At 42.5% G+C, this 17,005-nt stretch overlaps 1 protein-coding gene and 1 non-coding gene across 7 annotated transcripts in view; both read left to right on the top strand.

The window, feature by feature from the left end:
• Positions 1 to 37: 37 nt before the first annotated feature.
• trnam-cau (transfer RNA methionine (anticodon CAU)) lies at positions 38 to 109 on the top strand. Its single transcript has one exon. It is a non-coding gene; the product is annotated as a tRNA-Met (tRNA).
• A 7,265-nt stretch (positions 110 to 7,374) lies between these two features.
• The window catches only part of smap1 (small ArfGAP 1), a 252,271-nt gene continuing 242,640 nt past the window's right edge, over positions 7,375 to 17,005 (top strand). For 3 of the 6 annotated variants that reach the window (XR_013497795.1, XM_078213304.1, XM_078213306.1), the window contains exon 1: positions 7,375 to 7,672. Coding sequence is in view for 4 of the 6 variants with exons in the window: in XM_078213304.1 (XP_078069430.1) it covers positions 7,555 to 7,672 (118 nt within the window). In the remaining 2 variants the exon portion in view is untranslated. The remainder of the gene's footprint in view (positions 7,673 to 17,005) is intronic. The other 3 variants (XR_013497794.1, XM_078213307.1, XM_078213305.1) reach the window with 2 other exon arrangements.

Here is a 17,005-nt window from a genome sequence, read left to right on the forward strand (position 1 = left end):
CTGAAGAGCGCCCGTTACCGCAAAGAACATTATCAGGAGCAGAGTGGCGCAGCGGAAGCGTGCTGGGCCCATAACCCAGAGGTCGATGGATCGAAACCATCCTCTGCTAGCTGCAATTTTTAATTTCAGGAGGATGGAAAAAGGTCAACCTTGGCTTCAATTTGTATTTTGCAGTCATTTAAATTAATTTAGTTTAAATTAATGTATATATTACATTAAAATTAATTACTGCAAAAATTATTGTTAAAATGATATATATCATAAACAATAATAAATTAATAAAGTATTATCAATGCAAATGCAAAATAAATGTCATCATTGCCCAAATTTACAATAATTCTACTTAAAATTAAAATTTTAAATTAATGGTAAAATATGATATATATGGCATGAAAGTTATGATAAAGCAAAAAATATATAATGAATACATATGTGCAGCCTTAATTACAAAATAATTCCTCTTAAAAGGCATTTAATTAGAGTTAAAATTATTTATAAAAATCACAGAATTATTACAACACTGAAGAACTTGATCCAGTCTGTGCTGTCTGCACCAGCTCTTCAAATGAACAATGCACTGAGTGTCACTCCCCATCTCTCAGTAACCCTGCACATTCCTCTGTTACAGACAATAATCCAACTCTCTTTCAAAAGCCTCAATTGAATCTGCCTGCACCACATTCTCAGACAGTACATTTCCGATCCTAACCACTCACTGCTCGAAAAAGCATCTTACGTCCTCATTGCTTCTTTTGCCAATTACTTGCAATCTGCACTCTCTCTCATCCTCCACCCTTTCATGATGGGCAACAGTTTCTCCCTACCTACTCTGCCCAGACCCCACATGATTTTGAATACCTCTAACAAATCCCCTTCTCTTCTCCAAGCAAAACTTCTCCAAAAATAGAACTGAAGTTCCTCATCACTGGAACCATTATTGCGCAAGTTTTCTGCACTCTCTCTAATGCCTTCACATCCTTCCTAAAGTGTGGTGTCCAAAACTGGACTCAATGCTCTAGCTGAGGTTGAATCAGTGTTTTATACAATGTTCAACATAACTTGCTCTATGTAAAGCCTATGATACTGGGTGCTTTATTAAACATGTTCTCAAGATGTCAATTTCAATGCAGCTATAGACACAGGTCCCTCTGCTCCTGCATCCACTTTAGAAATGTACTGTTTATTTTATATTGTTTCTCCATGTTCTTCCTATCAAAATGGATCACTTCACATTTCTCCGCATTGAACTTCACCTGCCACATGTCTGCCCATTCCACGAATTTGTTTATGTCCTTTTGAAACTAAAACAGAAAATGCTGGAAGATCTCAGCAGATCTGGCAGCATCTATGGATAGGGAGTAGAGTTAATGTTTTGATTCTGGATGACCCTTCATCAGAGCTGATGAAAAGTCCTTTTCCCTTTACAAATCTGTGCTGGCTTTCTTTAATTAACCTGAATTTACCCAAGTCCAAAATTTTGTCTTGAATTATTGTAGAAGTTCCCCATCACCATTATTAAACTGACTGGCCTATAGATGTTGGGCTTATCTTTACACCTTTTAGTGAACAAGGGTATAACATGAGCAATTCTAATTCCCTGGCACCATCCCGGAGTCTAAGGAAGACTAAAAAATTACAGCTTGTACCTTCCTTCAATATCCTTGTATGCATCTCATCTGGTGCCTTATCAACTTTAAGTACAGACAACCTATCCGATACCTCATCCTTGTCAATTTTATACCCTTCAAATGTCAGAACGACCTCCTCTTTCAGGTGACCTAGGCAGAATCTACTTCCTTTGTTAAAACAAATGCAAAGTACTATGCTGGCATAGTGGTTAACACTACTGCCTCACAATACCTGAGATTTGGATTCGATTCCAGCTTTGGGTGACTGTGTGGATTTCCTCCAGGTGCTCTAGTTTCCTCCCACAGTCCAAAGATGTGTAGGTTAGGTGGATAGACCATGTTAAACAACAAAGAACAAAGAACAGTACAGCACAGGAAACAGGCCCTTCGGCCCTCCAAGCCTGTGCCGCTCCTTGGTCCAACTAGACCAATCGTTTGTATCCCTCCATTCCCAGGCTGCTCATGTGACTATCCAGGTAAGTCTTAAACGATGTCAGCGTGCCTGCCTCCACCACCCTAATGTTGCTAATTCAGCGTTCTGTCTGTATAATTGCCCCTTAGTGTCCACAAATGTGTAGTTTAGCTAGATTAGACTAGGGATAGAATGGGATTAGAGGGATGTGCTTTTAGAGAGTCTCAATGGGCCAGATGGCCTCTTTCTACACTGTAGGAATTCTATGGTTCTATTTACTAATAATGTGATATGCTTCCAGGTGTAAATTCATTGTTGGTCCCGAATTAGCTGTACTCCTTTTATAACCCCTTTACACTTCATATGCCTATAGACGTCTTTGGGATTCTCTTTTATGTTGGCTATCAGTCTTTTTTCATATTCCCTCTTTGCTTCTCGTTTGCTTTTTCACTTTCCCTTTATTCATCCTAATTCTCCATTGTATTATCCACCTGATCTCTGTCATATGCACACCTTTTCTTCTTCATCTTACCCTCTGTCTCTTTCATCGTCTTGGGAGCTCTGGGTTTGTTTGCCCTACATTTCCCTTTTATAAAACCACACCCTGGTGTCCGACAGTGTCCGAACTATCTCTCCTTTAAAGTTAGCTCATTATTCAATTATCATTTTTCCTGCCCACATTTGATATGAGGATGATCCCAGGTACTGTCATATGATTCCAAATTATTTGGGCCAGACCCATTCTTACACTCATTGAAGTTGGCTTTCCCCCAATTAATTATTTTAACTCTAGACTGTTCTTTGTTCTTTTCCATCGGCGGCCTGAACCTTTTGATATAAAGATCATTGTCCTGGAGTATAAAAAAAAGGTGCTGCTACAACTGTATACATTTAAAATTCTGTGTGTTATTCTGGTCCCCTGATTTAAGGAAAGATATGTTATCATTGGACGCAGTACAGAGGAGGTTTACGAGGATGATCCCAGGTACTGCCATATGAGGAAAGATTAAACAGGTTGGATCTGTACTCCTTGGAGTTCAGACGAATGAGGGGTGATACGATTGGTACATATAAGATTGTTAGGGGGATAGACAAGCTCAATGTTGGGAGGCTATTTCCACTCCTGGGAGAGTGTAGGACCAGAGGACATAATCACAGAATAAGGGGGTGCTCATTTAAGATGGATTTGAGGAAGAATTACTTCTCTCAAAGAGTAGTGAATCTTTGGAATTCTTTACCCCAGGAAGCTGTGGAGGCCGAGTCCTTGAACATTTTCAAGACTGAGGTCCATAGGTTTTTAATCAGTCGGGGTATTAAGGGTTATGGAGATAGGGCAGGAAAATTGACTTAGTGAGTGTTAGATCAGGCATGATCTTATTAAATGGCAGAGCAGGCTCAAAGAGCTGAATGGCCTATTGCCATTCCTATTTTTTATGGTCTTATGGTCCCTCAATGTTCTCCTGCTGACACTTAAGCAACTTGACCCAACTCATTTCCAATCACCAGTGCGGAAGTGCTCCCTTTCTCATTGGACTAGAAACATATTGCCACAGAAAAGTTTCCTAAACACATCCAGGAGCACTTGCTCCCCTCTGCCCTTTACACTACTACTATCCCGGTCTATATTTGGATAATATATGCTGAAAATATAATAATAAAATAAAATAACAAAATAAATATGTGTGATAGATGTGTTCAAAATCAACAGGGGTCAGGAGAGAATGGATAAAGAGAAAGTGGATGGAAAGATTGAGAACCAGATGGCAGAATGGGGTTGAGAAACTTATCAGCCATGATTGAATGGCAGAGCAGACTTGATGGGCCAAATGGCCTAATTCTGTTCCTCTATCTTATAGTCTTATCATATTTAAGGCAAAAGGAGTAATGACGACATGAGGAAAAATTTTATCACACAGCGCTTGGTTAAGATCTGGATAGCACTGAGTGTGGTGGAGGCAGATTCAAACGAGGCTTTCAAAAGGGAATTGGATCCTTATCTGAAAAGGTAGAATGTATAGGGCTATGTGGAGAAGGTCGGTAAGTGTCACTCAGAGAGCCAGCATAGACACAATGCTATAGTGACCATTCTATGATTCAATAATATGTTATGTTTTCTGGTTCCCGTAAGTATGAAATAATCATAGTTCAGACTCAAAATGCCTGAGTTTAATCAAGTTGATTTCATTCAGCTGTCCATGTGATTGGTAGACAGGTGGGTTAATACATTGTTACTCAGTACATGACAACAGTGCAGTGGTAAAATTCTCAAACTCTCTTTGTTCTAATTTCTTTTCGAAGAATACAATATAACATCACTATTTGTTTAAAAAATATAATGCCTGTAAATAAATTATTCCAATCATTAATATGCTTTATATTAGAGTCGTAGAGGTTTACAGCATGGAACCAGGCCCTTCGGCCCAACTTGTCCATGCCGTCCTTTTTTTTAAAAACCCCTAAGCTAATCCCAATTGCCTGCATTTGGCCCATATCCCTCTATACCCATCGTACCCATGTAACTATCTAAATGCTTTTTAAAAGATAAAATTGTACCCGCCTCTACTACTACCTCAGGCAGCTTGTTCCAGACACTCACCACCCTCTGTGTGAAAAAACTGCCCCTCTGGACACTTTTGTATCTCCCCCTCTCACCTTAAACATTTGCCCTCTAGTTTTAGACTCCCCTACCTTTGGGAAAAGATATTGACTATCTACCTTGTCTATGCCCTTCATTATTTTATAGACCTCTATAAGGTCACCCCTCAGCCTCCTACGCTCCAGAGAAAAAAGTCCCAGTCTATTCAGCCTCTCCTTATAACTCAATCCATCAAGTCCCGGTAGCATCCTAGTAAATCTTTTCTGCACTCTTTCTAGTTTAATAATATCCTTTCTATAATAGGGTGACCAGAATTGTACACAGTATTCCAAGTGTGGCCTTACCAATGTTTTGTACAACTTTAACAAGGCGTCCCAACTCCTGTATTCAATGTTCTGACCGATGAAACCAAGCATGCCGAATGCCTTCTTCACCACTCTGTCCACCTGTGACTCCACTTTCAAGGAACTATGAACATGTACCCCTAGATCTCTTTGTTCTGTAACTCTCCCCAACGCCCTACCATTAACTGAGTAAGTCCTGCCCTGGTTCAATCTACCAAAATACACCTCGCATTTGTCTAAATTAAACTCCATCTGCCATTCGTCAGCCCACTGGCCCAATTGATCAAGATCCCGTTGCAATTGGAGATAACTTTCTTCACTGTCCACTATGCCACCAATCTTGGTGTCATCTGCAAACTTACTAACCATGCCTCCTATATTCTCATCCAAATCATTAATATAAATGACAAATAACAGTGGGCCCAGCACTAATCCCTGAGGCACACCACTGGTCACAGACCTCCAGTTTGAAAAACAACTCTCTACAACCACTCTCTGCCTTCTGTCAAGAAGCCAATTTTGTATCCATTTAGATACCTCACCCTGGATCCCGTGAGATTTAACTTTGTGCAATAACCTACCATGCAGTACCTTGTCAAAGACCTTGTTAAAGTCCACGTAGACAACATCAACTGCACTGCCCTCATCTACCTTCTTGGTTACCCTTTCAAAAAAACTCAATCAAATTTGTGAGACATGATTTTCCACTCACAAAGCCATGCTGACTGTCCCTAATCAGTCCTTGCTTCTGTAAGTGCCTGTAGATCCTGTCTCTCAAAATGCCTTCCAACAATTTACCCACCACAGATGTGAGGCTCACTGGCCTGCAGTTCCCAGGCTTTTCTCTGCAGCCCTTCTTAAACAAAGGCACAACATTTGCCACTCTACAATCTTCAGGCACCTCACCCGTGACTATCGATGATTCAAATATCTCTGCTAGGGGACCCACAATTTCCTCCCTAGCATCCCACAACGTCCTGGGATATACCTCATCAGGTCCCGCAGATTTATCTACCTTGATGCGCTTTAAGACTTCCAGCACCTCCTTCTCTGTAATATGTACACTCCAGTTAAAGTAAAGGTGATTAACAATTGACTTTTATAAATAAACACCTTTAGAGGCTGTTAAAACTTGCTTTCTTTTCTGAAAACATTATTCACTGTGTTGCTTTGATTTTATTTGATTTATTATTGTCACATATATTTATATACAGCGAAAAGTAATGTTTTTTGCATGCTGTACAGACAAAACACATCGTACATAGAGAAAGAAAGCAGAGGGTGCAGATTGTAGTGTTACAATCATAGCTAGGGTGTAGAGAAAGATCAACTTAATATGAGGTAGGTCCATTCAAAAGTCCGATGGCAGCAGGGAAGAAGCTGTTCTTTAGTTGGTTGGTACGTGATCTCAGACTTTTGTATCTTTTTCCCAACAGAGGAAGATGGAAGAGAGTATGTCCAGGGTGTGTGGGGTCCTTGATTATGTTGGCTGCTTTTCCGAGGCAGCGGAATCACCAGATTCTCTATCTCATCATTGTTTGAGATCCGACCCACTACAGTCGTGTAATCAGCAAACCTGGAAATCGAGTTGGAGGGAAAGTTGGCCACACAGTCATAGGTGTATAAGGAGTATAGTAGGGAGCTGAGGACACAGCCTTGTGGGGCACTGCTGTTGAGGATGATCGTGGGGGAGTTGTTGTTGCCTATCCTTACCGATTTTGGGATTTCCAGAGGCCCCTCTCTCCAGACTGAGTTTCCTGATACCCTCACTGCCCAGTCATCAAGTTTCCTGATACCCCTCCCCTCATTCACTGGGTCTCTGATACCCTCTCTCCTCATTCACTGGGTTTCTGATACCCTCTCTCCTCATTCACTGGGTTTCTGATACACCCTCACCACAGTCACTTCATTTCTGATATGCCCTCTCCATAGTCACTGGGGTTCCAGTGACCCCTCCCACAGTTACTGGGGTTCCAGTGAACCAACCCCTGATCACTGGGATTCCAGGGGCCTCTCTACCAGTCACTGGGTTCCAGTGGCCCCTCCCCACAGTGTGATTCCAGAGGCCTCTCTCCCACTCACTGGGATTCCAGTGGCCCCTCCCCCATTACTGGGATTCCAGTGGCCCTCCTCGTGACGTAATGGAAACGCGTCATGCCCCTTGCTGACGTCAGCACGACGCCTCGGCCGGCGCAAGGATACAACCTAGTGGGAGCGGGTGAAGCATCCCGGAACCTGCTGCTTGATTCACAAATCGCGGGAATGACATGCCTTGTCTGATTGAGACTCAAAGCACGACGAGTAACAACACGGGTCTGCTCCCGATTCCCCTCTCCTGTTTGCAGCGGGAGGTTTTAGAGCTGGGGACTATGTGGTGCGGGCGGAGGCGGCGTTGTTGGGGCAGGCGCTGCTAGGGGGTGAAGCGGCGGTGGCTGCGGCTGCTTCCGGTTGGCGGCCATGTTGTAGGAGAGGGAGAGAGACCGGGATCAGACACCGGGAGAGGGAGAGAGAGACCGGGGCAGAGAGCATTCACAGCCCGGCCACACAGGGACACAACCCCCGCACTGCCGCGCCATGAGCACCCGCTCGGAGCGGGAGAAATCCCAGAAGCAGAACGAGCAGCACCAGCTCATCCTGTCCAAACTGCTGCGGGAGGAGGACAACAAATACTGTGCCGACTGCGAGGCCAAAGGTAACCGGGGGCTCATTCCAGACAGGGCTGGGCTGCTGTCACACCGGGCCGGGGGAGCCGCTCACATCGGGGGCGGGGAGCTGACTGTGGGGTGTGCTGCTGTCACTCGGGTCCCCGGAATGCGGGGCTCACTCCGGGCTGGGCTGGGCTGCTGTCACTCCGTCTCTTCCCTGCCGACAGCTCGATTGGCTGTCAAGGTCCCCTTTTTTACACAGCAGGAAGTGGGACGCCCTCTCAGTCTAATGGGTGGCACAGTGGTTACTGGAACTCGCTGCCCCATAGCGCGGTGGAGTCTGAATCGTTGAATGGTTTCTAGATATATTTCTAATAAAAGAAATAGGAATGAGTGGGGAGGTGGATTTGAGACCAGGGAGAGATCAGCCATGATCTGATTGAATGGTGGAGCAGGCTCGAAGGGTTGAATTTGCCTACTTCTGTTCCTAATTCCTATGTAGTAGCACTGCTGCCTCTCAGTGCCAGGGACCTGGGTTCGATTCCTGGCTTGGGTCACTACCTGTGCGGAGTTTGCATGTTCTCCCTGTGCCTATGTGGGTTTTCTCCGGTGTTCCAGTTTCCTCCCATGGTCTGAAAGATGTGCAGATTAGGTGCATTGGTCATGTTACATTGCTCCTTGGATATCAGGGGAATTAGCAGGGTAAATACGTGGGGTTATGGGGATAGGGCCTGGGTGGGATTGTTGGTGCAGATTTGATGAGCCAAATGGTCATCTCCTGTATTGTAGGGATTTCATGACTCCAAACATCAATCCAGCTCCTCCACATCTTCCCCCCCCCCATCTTCCCCCCCTCCCCCCCCCCCACATCTTCCCCCCCACATCTTCCCCCCCCCCCCCCCCCCCCCCAACCATTCATCTGGCCTTTTCATTCTCTCCACTTATTTGTTTGTGCCAAATAGTATTTTCAAAGCTGCAATCTGGAGACTTCACACAATCTTCCCTGTCACCTCCATCCCCAAAGCTTACTGGAAAATGTCCCATCTGCCTACTGGACCCTGCACGGATTGGGTTAAAATCAAAGTGCTTTCTGTGATGCAAGTAGAATTGAAAAGTATAAATTGAGGGTGGTAACACATTCCACACTTGAATCAAACCGCTTGCTGTTTAATGTAGGGGAGTGTGGCTGTTTGAACAGTCACTGAATATATAATTGTGTTTGCTGCATGTGTGACATTCTGTCTCTTAATCCGTTTTGCAATATTGATGATGATGATGATGATGCCTAAGAGTCAACACCTAATGTGCAACAGCAAGAATACACTTATCCTCTGTGTGATATTAAATCGGCTGAAACAGTAAAAACTTGTGTGCATTTACATTTCTGCCGTCACCCTTGAATTTAGTGGTGTATTCGTTCTTTTTGGATAAAGTTGAAATTCTGCACTTATCAAAGTAAGGTTAAATCTGTTTTCTATATCTGCATAAATGTAGTTAAAGCATTGCAATGTAGTTAGAGTTACTTGGATCCCAGCTTCCTATTCCAAATTATTTCCTTCCCTTTTATTTATACAATTATTTTCTCTTATACTTATCAATAGTTAAAACACTTGGTTACGAAATGGTGCGTTATGGTACCACAGTGGATTCTGGATACTGTTGTAGTGGTGGCTTAAGTGTACTGTGTTTTTGTCTGTTCTTGGACATAGTCACACAATCATATTCATGTTAGTTGCAAACCAAAGTAACCTGGATGAATTCTGGAAATTCTTTTCCAAAGTCAGTAGATATATTTCAGGTGTTGTCCTGCTATAATTTCTTAACCAAAATGATAAATCCCGATGGATTAAGTATATTTTATTCATTACAAGTGCACATTGTAAAAATGATTTAGTAACATCTTTGGATGATCGCTGAATTGTAGCTAAACCGTAGATTTTTTAAAAAAAGCTTGCTTACACATTAAAGACAATTCTGACTTGTATGATGGTCAGGGATAGGAAGCATCATTTAAAAGGCTCAGTGTGAGCGAATTTTGATTTATCATGAGTCATGGTTCTCACTTTAAAGGAAGGTCACACATTGAGTATTCCTTATCTGTACTCGTTACTGGTCTTTCTGTGTATGTAAGGGTAGCCATCTTACAGCAGTGCACATTTCATGCCAAAAATTACTGTTGACGATTTCTAAGATTGTAGTTGGTATCCATGCGGTGATACTGCTGATGAGTAGACATGATAATTCATTTGATTTTGAGGGTCCTCTTCCCAGGTCAATTGGGGGTGGGCAGCAAAGGCTAGCTTTTCCAGCACCGCTGTCAGGAATGGGATAAATGTACAAAATCCAAAGCTAATATTGTTTATATTGCAGAATGCATTGGTATTTTACTAAATTATTAAAAACATGCAGATATAAGTATTTGAGAAATGTGATAGGGGAATGGTTAGAAGGATATGAGTGTGGCTTTACAAAGAATATACAGTACAAAGATAGACCATTTGACCAAACCAGCCTGCACTGGTGTTGATGCTTAGAGTCATAGAGGTTTACAGCATGGAAACAGGCCCTTCGGCCCAACTTGTCCATGCCACCCAGTTTTTACCACTAAGCTAGTCCCAATTGCTTGCAATTGGCCCATAGCCCTCTATACCAATGTAACTGTCTAAATGTTTTTTAAAAGACAAAATTGTACCTGCCTCTGGCAGCTTGTCCAGACACTCACCACCCTCTGACTGAAAAAATTGCCTCTCTGGACCCTTTTGTATCTCTTCCCCCCCCTCACCTTAAACCTATGGCCTCTAGTTTTAGACTCCCCTACCTTTGGGAAAAGATGTTGATTATTGACCTTATCTGTGCCCCTCATTTTTTTTATAGACCTCCAAAAGATCACCTCTAAGTCTCCTACGCTCCAGGGAAAAAGTCCCAGCCATTCCTTATAACTCAAGTCTCTTCCATCATTCTTAACACTCTATTCATTTCTCCCTCTTTTGCTCATGTAGTTCAACCATTCCCTGTGGTTACAGTTCCACATTCTCATCATTCATTGGGTAAACACGTTTCTTCTAATCCTAACTGGATTTCTCAGTAACTGGATTTCTTGGTGACTGTCCTATATTGATAGCTCTGCTCTTCCCACTGGGCTGACAGGGACGGTTTGGTGTACCGGTTACTCTTTTCCTATCTGCCATTTTTTGTGTGCTCCTGTTTTGCAGCTGAAGATTGCATATATCCAGCTTGTTTTTGTAAGTTGATACTTGTACTGATTCACTGGCTATAAGAACATAAGAACATAAGAAATAGGAGCAGGAGTAGGCCATCTAGCCCCTCGAGCCTGCCCCGCCATTCAATAAGATCATGGCTGATCTGACGTGGATCAGTACCACTTACCCGCCTGATCCCCATAATCCTTAATTCCCTTACCGATCAGGAATCCATCCATCCGCGCTTTAAACATATTCAGCGAGGTAGCCTCCACCACCTCAGTGGGCAGAGAATTCCAGAGATTCACCACCCTCTGGGAGAAGAAGTTCCTCCTCAACTCTGTCTTAAACCGACCCCCCTTTATTTTGAGGCTGTGTCCTCTAGTTTTAACTTCCTTACTAAGTGGAAAGAATCTCTCCGCCTCCACCCTATCCAGCCCCTGCATTATCTTATAAGTCTCCATAAGATCCCCCCTCATCCTTCTAAACTCCAATGAGTACAAACCCAATCTCCTCAGCCTCTCCTCATAATCCAAACCCCTCATCTCCGGTATCAACCTGGTGAACCTTCTCTGCACTCCCTCCAGTGCCAATATATCCTTCCTCATATAAGGGGACCAATACTGCACACAGTATTCCAGCTGCGGCCTCACCAATGCCCTGTACAGGTGCATCAAGACATCCCTGCTTTTATATTCTATCCCCCTCGCAACACTGAGGTTAATGAGATCAGGTGTTTCTCAGGTCCTTGGTACATCTGGTGGAGGAAGAAAATGCCTTTTTAAGGCCACCATCTTAAGATGGTCAGGTTGGAGAAATGTGGTTGTTCTATGTAGTTGCCCTCTGTTTGTGGATCTCTTATTTTCTGCTTTACATTGCACAGGCATTCCATTTCAAAGTGCAGGACAGTGACTGGGGGTGTGCTGTTGTTGCCTTACCTTTGCTGTTAAACAGATACAGGGAATGTTGCATAGTTCAGTTATTCTTCAGTCTCTCTTTATAGTTGCTTCTTTCCATCACAAACAATTTTTAAGCCCCCATTGGAATATTTGCTTGGGAAGTGACCTAGCTAATCTAAAGAATCAATGCTTATTAAACACAAGTTGCAGTGATTTATGACAGAATTTTGACCTGTCTTGCTATTTGCGCATTATGAATCACATTGATGGAAAAGTTGTCAAGTCTCTCTATATAATCCTATTTTTATTGGCCCTTCATTATGGTATCTCATTGCAAGACATGAAGAAGCAGTAAAATGGAGATGTATTTAAGAATCTCAATCTTGTATCACAGGAGGAGGCAATTGGCCTGATCCTGCATGTGCTAACTCATTAAAAGAGCCATCAGTGTTTCTCCTCTTCGTCCATGCTCAATTTCCTCTTGACTCTGCTGCTGCTGCCGCCCCGACCATTCAGGCAATGTATCATAATGGCCTAGATCTTATAATGAGCAGTGAAAGAAGAGTGCTTGCCTTTGATCACACAGCTTCCTACAGAGTTTTTGCAAGTAGAGTGGTTGCTAGAGTTTGTTCAGGGGATTGGGGTGAGAGAGAGCAGGTCGATCAACAACCTCAATCAATCAAATTAAGAATGTCCACCAAGGCATGCAGAGGCTAAATGAAATATAAATTTATTTAATTCATGTCAAATCATGTAAAAAAAAAATGGTGGAGAAATAGGAACAAAACAAATTTTGAAGGAATGAGGTTCCTGAAAAATTTGATTTCCAGTTGAGAAATTGTTTAGGATTAATTAAGACATTTGGCTGTTTTAAAAACCATCTGCATTTGAATGCACTGACTCTTAAAGATGTTTTTAATGGCATGTCATGTCCTTGAATGGATTACAATGCCTTGTCTCTCAGCAAGGTGCTGTTGTTGCACAGCTTATGGCAGAGCAGAGAAATCCGGTCGACAATTTCCAGATCTGTGTTTAAATGTGTGGACTCTGCATTTTCCTTTCTGATTTATTCATTGAGTTTTAACGTCACCATTAATTCCATTCTTGCTGCGTTTTCTTTACATGATTTGACATCTTTAGATTTGCGTGCTGAGTCACCAATCCATAGAATCCCTACAGTGCAGAAGGAGGCCATTGGGCCCATCGAGTCTGCACCGACTCTCCGAAAGAACTTACCCAGGCAGCGTTGAGTATGACCATGTGCAGATTGCTTTTTAGACATTAATTTTTCTTTACTCAAAAATGCAGAAGCTGCACCTCAGCTTCCTTGTGGTATTGCTTGTGGTGTTTTTCTAATTTTTATGTCCATTAATTGTAATCAAGAGACTTGGGACTGCTCATAGAAGAAATCCATAAAGTTAGCCTGCGGATGCAGTAAGCAGTTAGGAAGGAAAATTGCATGTTGGTATTTATTGTAAGGGAATTAGAGTAGAAGAATAAAGAAGTCTTCCTATGCTTGCACAGAGTATTGGTGAGACCATATCTTGAATACTATGTGTGCAGTTACAGTCTCCACGTTTGAGGAAATACTTGCATTGGCAGCAGTACAGTGAAGGTTCACTAAATTAGTTTCTGGGATGAAGGATTGTTGTATCATGAGGGACTGAGTAAATTAGGCTTATGTACTTTGGAGTTTAAAAGGATGAGAGATGATCTCACTGAAACGTTCTGAAGGGGCTTGATAGGGTGGAGAGTTTGTTTCCGCTGGTCGGGACACAGCCTCAGGGTAAGGGATGGGAAAGTACTTCACTCAAAGGGTTGTGAATCTTTGGAATTCTCTAACTCAGGGTTGTGGGTGTTCAATCATTGAATATGTTTAAGACTGGGATAGACAGATCTTGGATCTTTCAAACATTGAGGTCTGGTGGGAGTTCAGGTCCTATATCAACCATGGTGGAGCAGGCTTGACGGGCCATATGGTCTACTTGTGTGTAATCGCCACCACTGCAGCTCCATAATCAAAATCCCTTTCCCCTGCTGGTGGATTCGTAAAAACTGTTACAAATTTGTCATTTTTTCACACTAGGCCCTAGATGTTCATAGAGCTGCATGATGAAATTAAAAGCTATATTTGGATAAAAACTTGTTGGTTTCAAGCAAATGTTTCCTACAATACCAAATTTTAAAAAACACTATTTGCTAACAGTTATATCAGTCTTTCCCAAACCTTTCAAGCCTCGGAACCCCTAGTAACCTACCAAGAGAATTGGGGAACACCAAGCATTCTCATGATGCCGGTGCTGTCTTTTTTGCTGTGAAATTGGTGTGAACACAGGATGAGGGGAGGCAGGAGTCAGCAGGGGACAATGCTGCCAGAGTGAGCACGTGAACTCCTAGTAACCTACCGAGAGAATTGGCATGTACGCCAGAGGAACGGTTTGGGTGCCCCAGAGATATGGGCCTAATTAATTATCAGGCTAATGTATGCATAGATACAGCCATAAGAGTTATTTAATTTAGATTTTTGTGTTCACATATATTTCACAGCAAGAAAGAGGGCAACGTAATTATCTATAAAAAATAATTATAGTCGTTTGGGGTTGTGGCACAGTGGTTAGCACTGCTGCCTCAGTGTCAGGGTACGATTCTGGCTTGGATCACAGCTCCATTGCTACCCATTGCCTGTCTGTGCAGAGTCTGCACATTCTCCCTGTGTCTGCATGGGTTTCCTCCGTGTGCTCCGATTTCCTCCCACAGTCCAAAAGAAGTGCTGGTTTGGTGCATTGTCCATGCTAAATTCTCCCTTGGTGTGCCTGAACAAGCGCCAGAGTGTGGCGACTAGGGGATTTTCACAGTAACTTCATTGCAGTGTTAATAAAAGCCTACTTGTGACAGATTGTCATATCGGAGGGTGACTGCCCATCAAACTGCCTCACACGCAAAAAGAAATCACATCTTCAGTGAAGGAATTGAAAAGAACATTGGAAAACTCCATACTGATATACAAACTGAAGGGACTGCTCTTGCATTACACTAATATTACAATTTTCTGGGATCAGTTGTGTTGTGTGTAGTTTTTAGAGGATCAAGTGCCCCAATCCGCTAACTTATTTCCAGGCTTGATGCCTAGATCACTGCTTAGGAATAGCAATATGTCGAGGTGGCAAAATCCATGTTAGTGCGCTTCCCTTAATTCTGAGATAAATTGGAGCAGTGCAGTGCATTTGCCATCTTGCGTTTTAAATTGCTGACTAGGTTAATTTACTGCATCTTCTTGACTTCTTTCCCAAAGGCAGTGCTGGGGAAGGAATGTGTCATCGGCTCACTCAAACTGATGTGGAGATGCGTGAGATGAAAGTAGTTCATGCTTGTTTTAAACTTTAAAGGGAAAATGATCCAGAGGAAGAGTGAGATGTTATGTAATTTAAAAAACTTTTGTTATGTAATTTAAAAAAAAAATTTTTAAAGCAAGAAGTTACCTGCAGTATTTTGGGGGGGAATGAAACGCATTTGGGGATCGTTCGGATGTAGTATCTTTCAGATAATTTAAATGTTGGCAGGAGGTTGTGAATATTCTTATTGGATAAACAAAATAATTAATCTTAATTAGAACTATTTGTAATTTAGGATAAATTAGGACTTGAGTAGAGTAAATGTCCTATTTTTATACAACTTTGAGTGAGTGTTGCAACTTTTTAGCCTAAGTATGCGCGCCTGTTAACAAAACTAACAAGTTCTAACTAAATATTTACAACTCTTGACCGATGTTAAGAGCGCTCCTAACTTCTCCACAACAAATTGAACCTATTCAACATCACAGCCCGGTTGTCCCATCCTAACTGCCAACTACAACTTGTATCTTTTCGACAGGCGGTCCTGGATTACCTGATGCTCTGACCACCTTCCTAACCATAACTTTATTTTTTTTTCATATTTACAACTCCCAAAATTCACCAATTATCCCAATAGTACATACAGATGAAGTATTTTCATCACTCAGCTTATGAACGGTGCAGTTTGACAATTTAACCCTTATTAATTACATAGGTGTACCAATGAGGTGAAACCTTAACCTTAATTTGTAGTTGGTGCATTTTCTTTTGTGAATCTTTGTGTACCTTCCCACTCTGACCCATTTTCTGATTTCAGTCCACTGGGTAGATTCTGATATTTGCTTCAAATGAGCATTCTTCATGGCCCAAGCCTCGACAATTGGTAAGGTCAAGAGCAGCACAGTGGTTAGCACTGCTACCTCACAGCGCTAGGAACAACCTCCTCCATTGTAGGGATTTGGTGAAGAGGGGAGAGTATCACCACTGGGTTTGACCCAGCCCTCATTGGATGTCCATATGTATCTCTGAAGGGGGTTACTAGTCAGTGAATGAGGAGTCAAAACTTGGAGATCTGTGTCTCCTTTAATCCATTGTATTTTATCATATGTCCTTGTATGAGAAGCACCCTTGCAGCATTGCCTGCAGATCTAAGCTGCCATCTTTTGCTCTGTGCCTCTGAGCTGCATGGGATCTTGGTCCAGCAGCATCACAAATTTAAAATCTTGATGTTGTGTTTAAATCCTGCCATTGCCTCATCCTTCCCTACCTCTGTAACCATCACGGCCTTAACTCTGTACTCTGCATTCCTCCAGTAACAGCCTTTTGAGCATCCTCGATCTCCATCACTCCTCCATTGGCAGCTCTGCTTTCAGCTGACAAGGCCTAAGCTTTGGAATTTCCTCCCTGTCTCTCAATTTTGCTGAACTCCTTTTAAAGTGTTCCTTAAAACTACCTTTTTGACCAACCATTTGTTTTATGCATGATATCTCCTTATGTAGCTTTTGGCTGCTAATGTACCTGTGTTTTATTACATGAAAGCTGTGATTACCACAACTGCTACCATCTAGAAGAACAAAAGTCAGGGTAACCCCTCCACCTGCAAGTTCCCCTCCAAGCCACTCAACATTCTGACTTGGAAATATATTGTTTCTTCATTTACAGGGTCAAAATCCTGGAAACCATCCCTAACAACCTTGTGGGAGTACCTACACCACATGGACTGCATTGTTGAAGTTTATTTATTGGTGTCACAAGTAGGCTTATATTAACACTTTAATGAAGTTATTACAAAAATCCCCTAGTCGCCACACTCCGGTGCATGTTTGGGTACACTGAGGGAGAACTTGGCATGGCCAATGCACCTAACTAGCGCATCTTTCGGACTGTGGGAGGAAACTGCAGCACCTGGAGGAAACCCATGCAGACGGGGAGAACATGCAGCATAGACT

This window comes from Mustelus asterias, chromosome 5 (genome assembly GCF_964213995.1).
Source record: "Mustelus asterias chromosome 5, sMusAst1.hap1.1, whole genome shotgun sequence".
Classification (NCBI taxonomy): domain Eukaryota; kingdom Metazoa; phylum Chordata; class Chondrichthyes; order Carcharhiniformes; family Triakidae; genus Mustelus; species Mustelus asterias.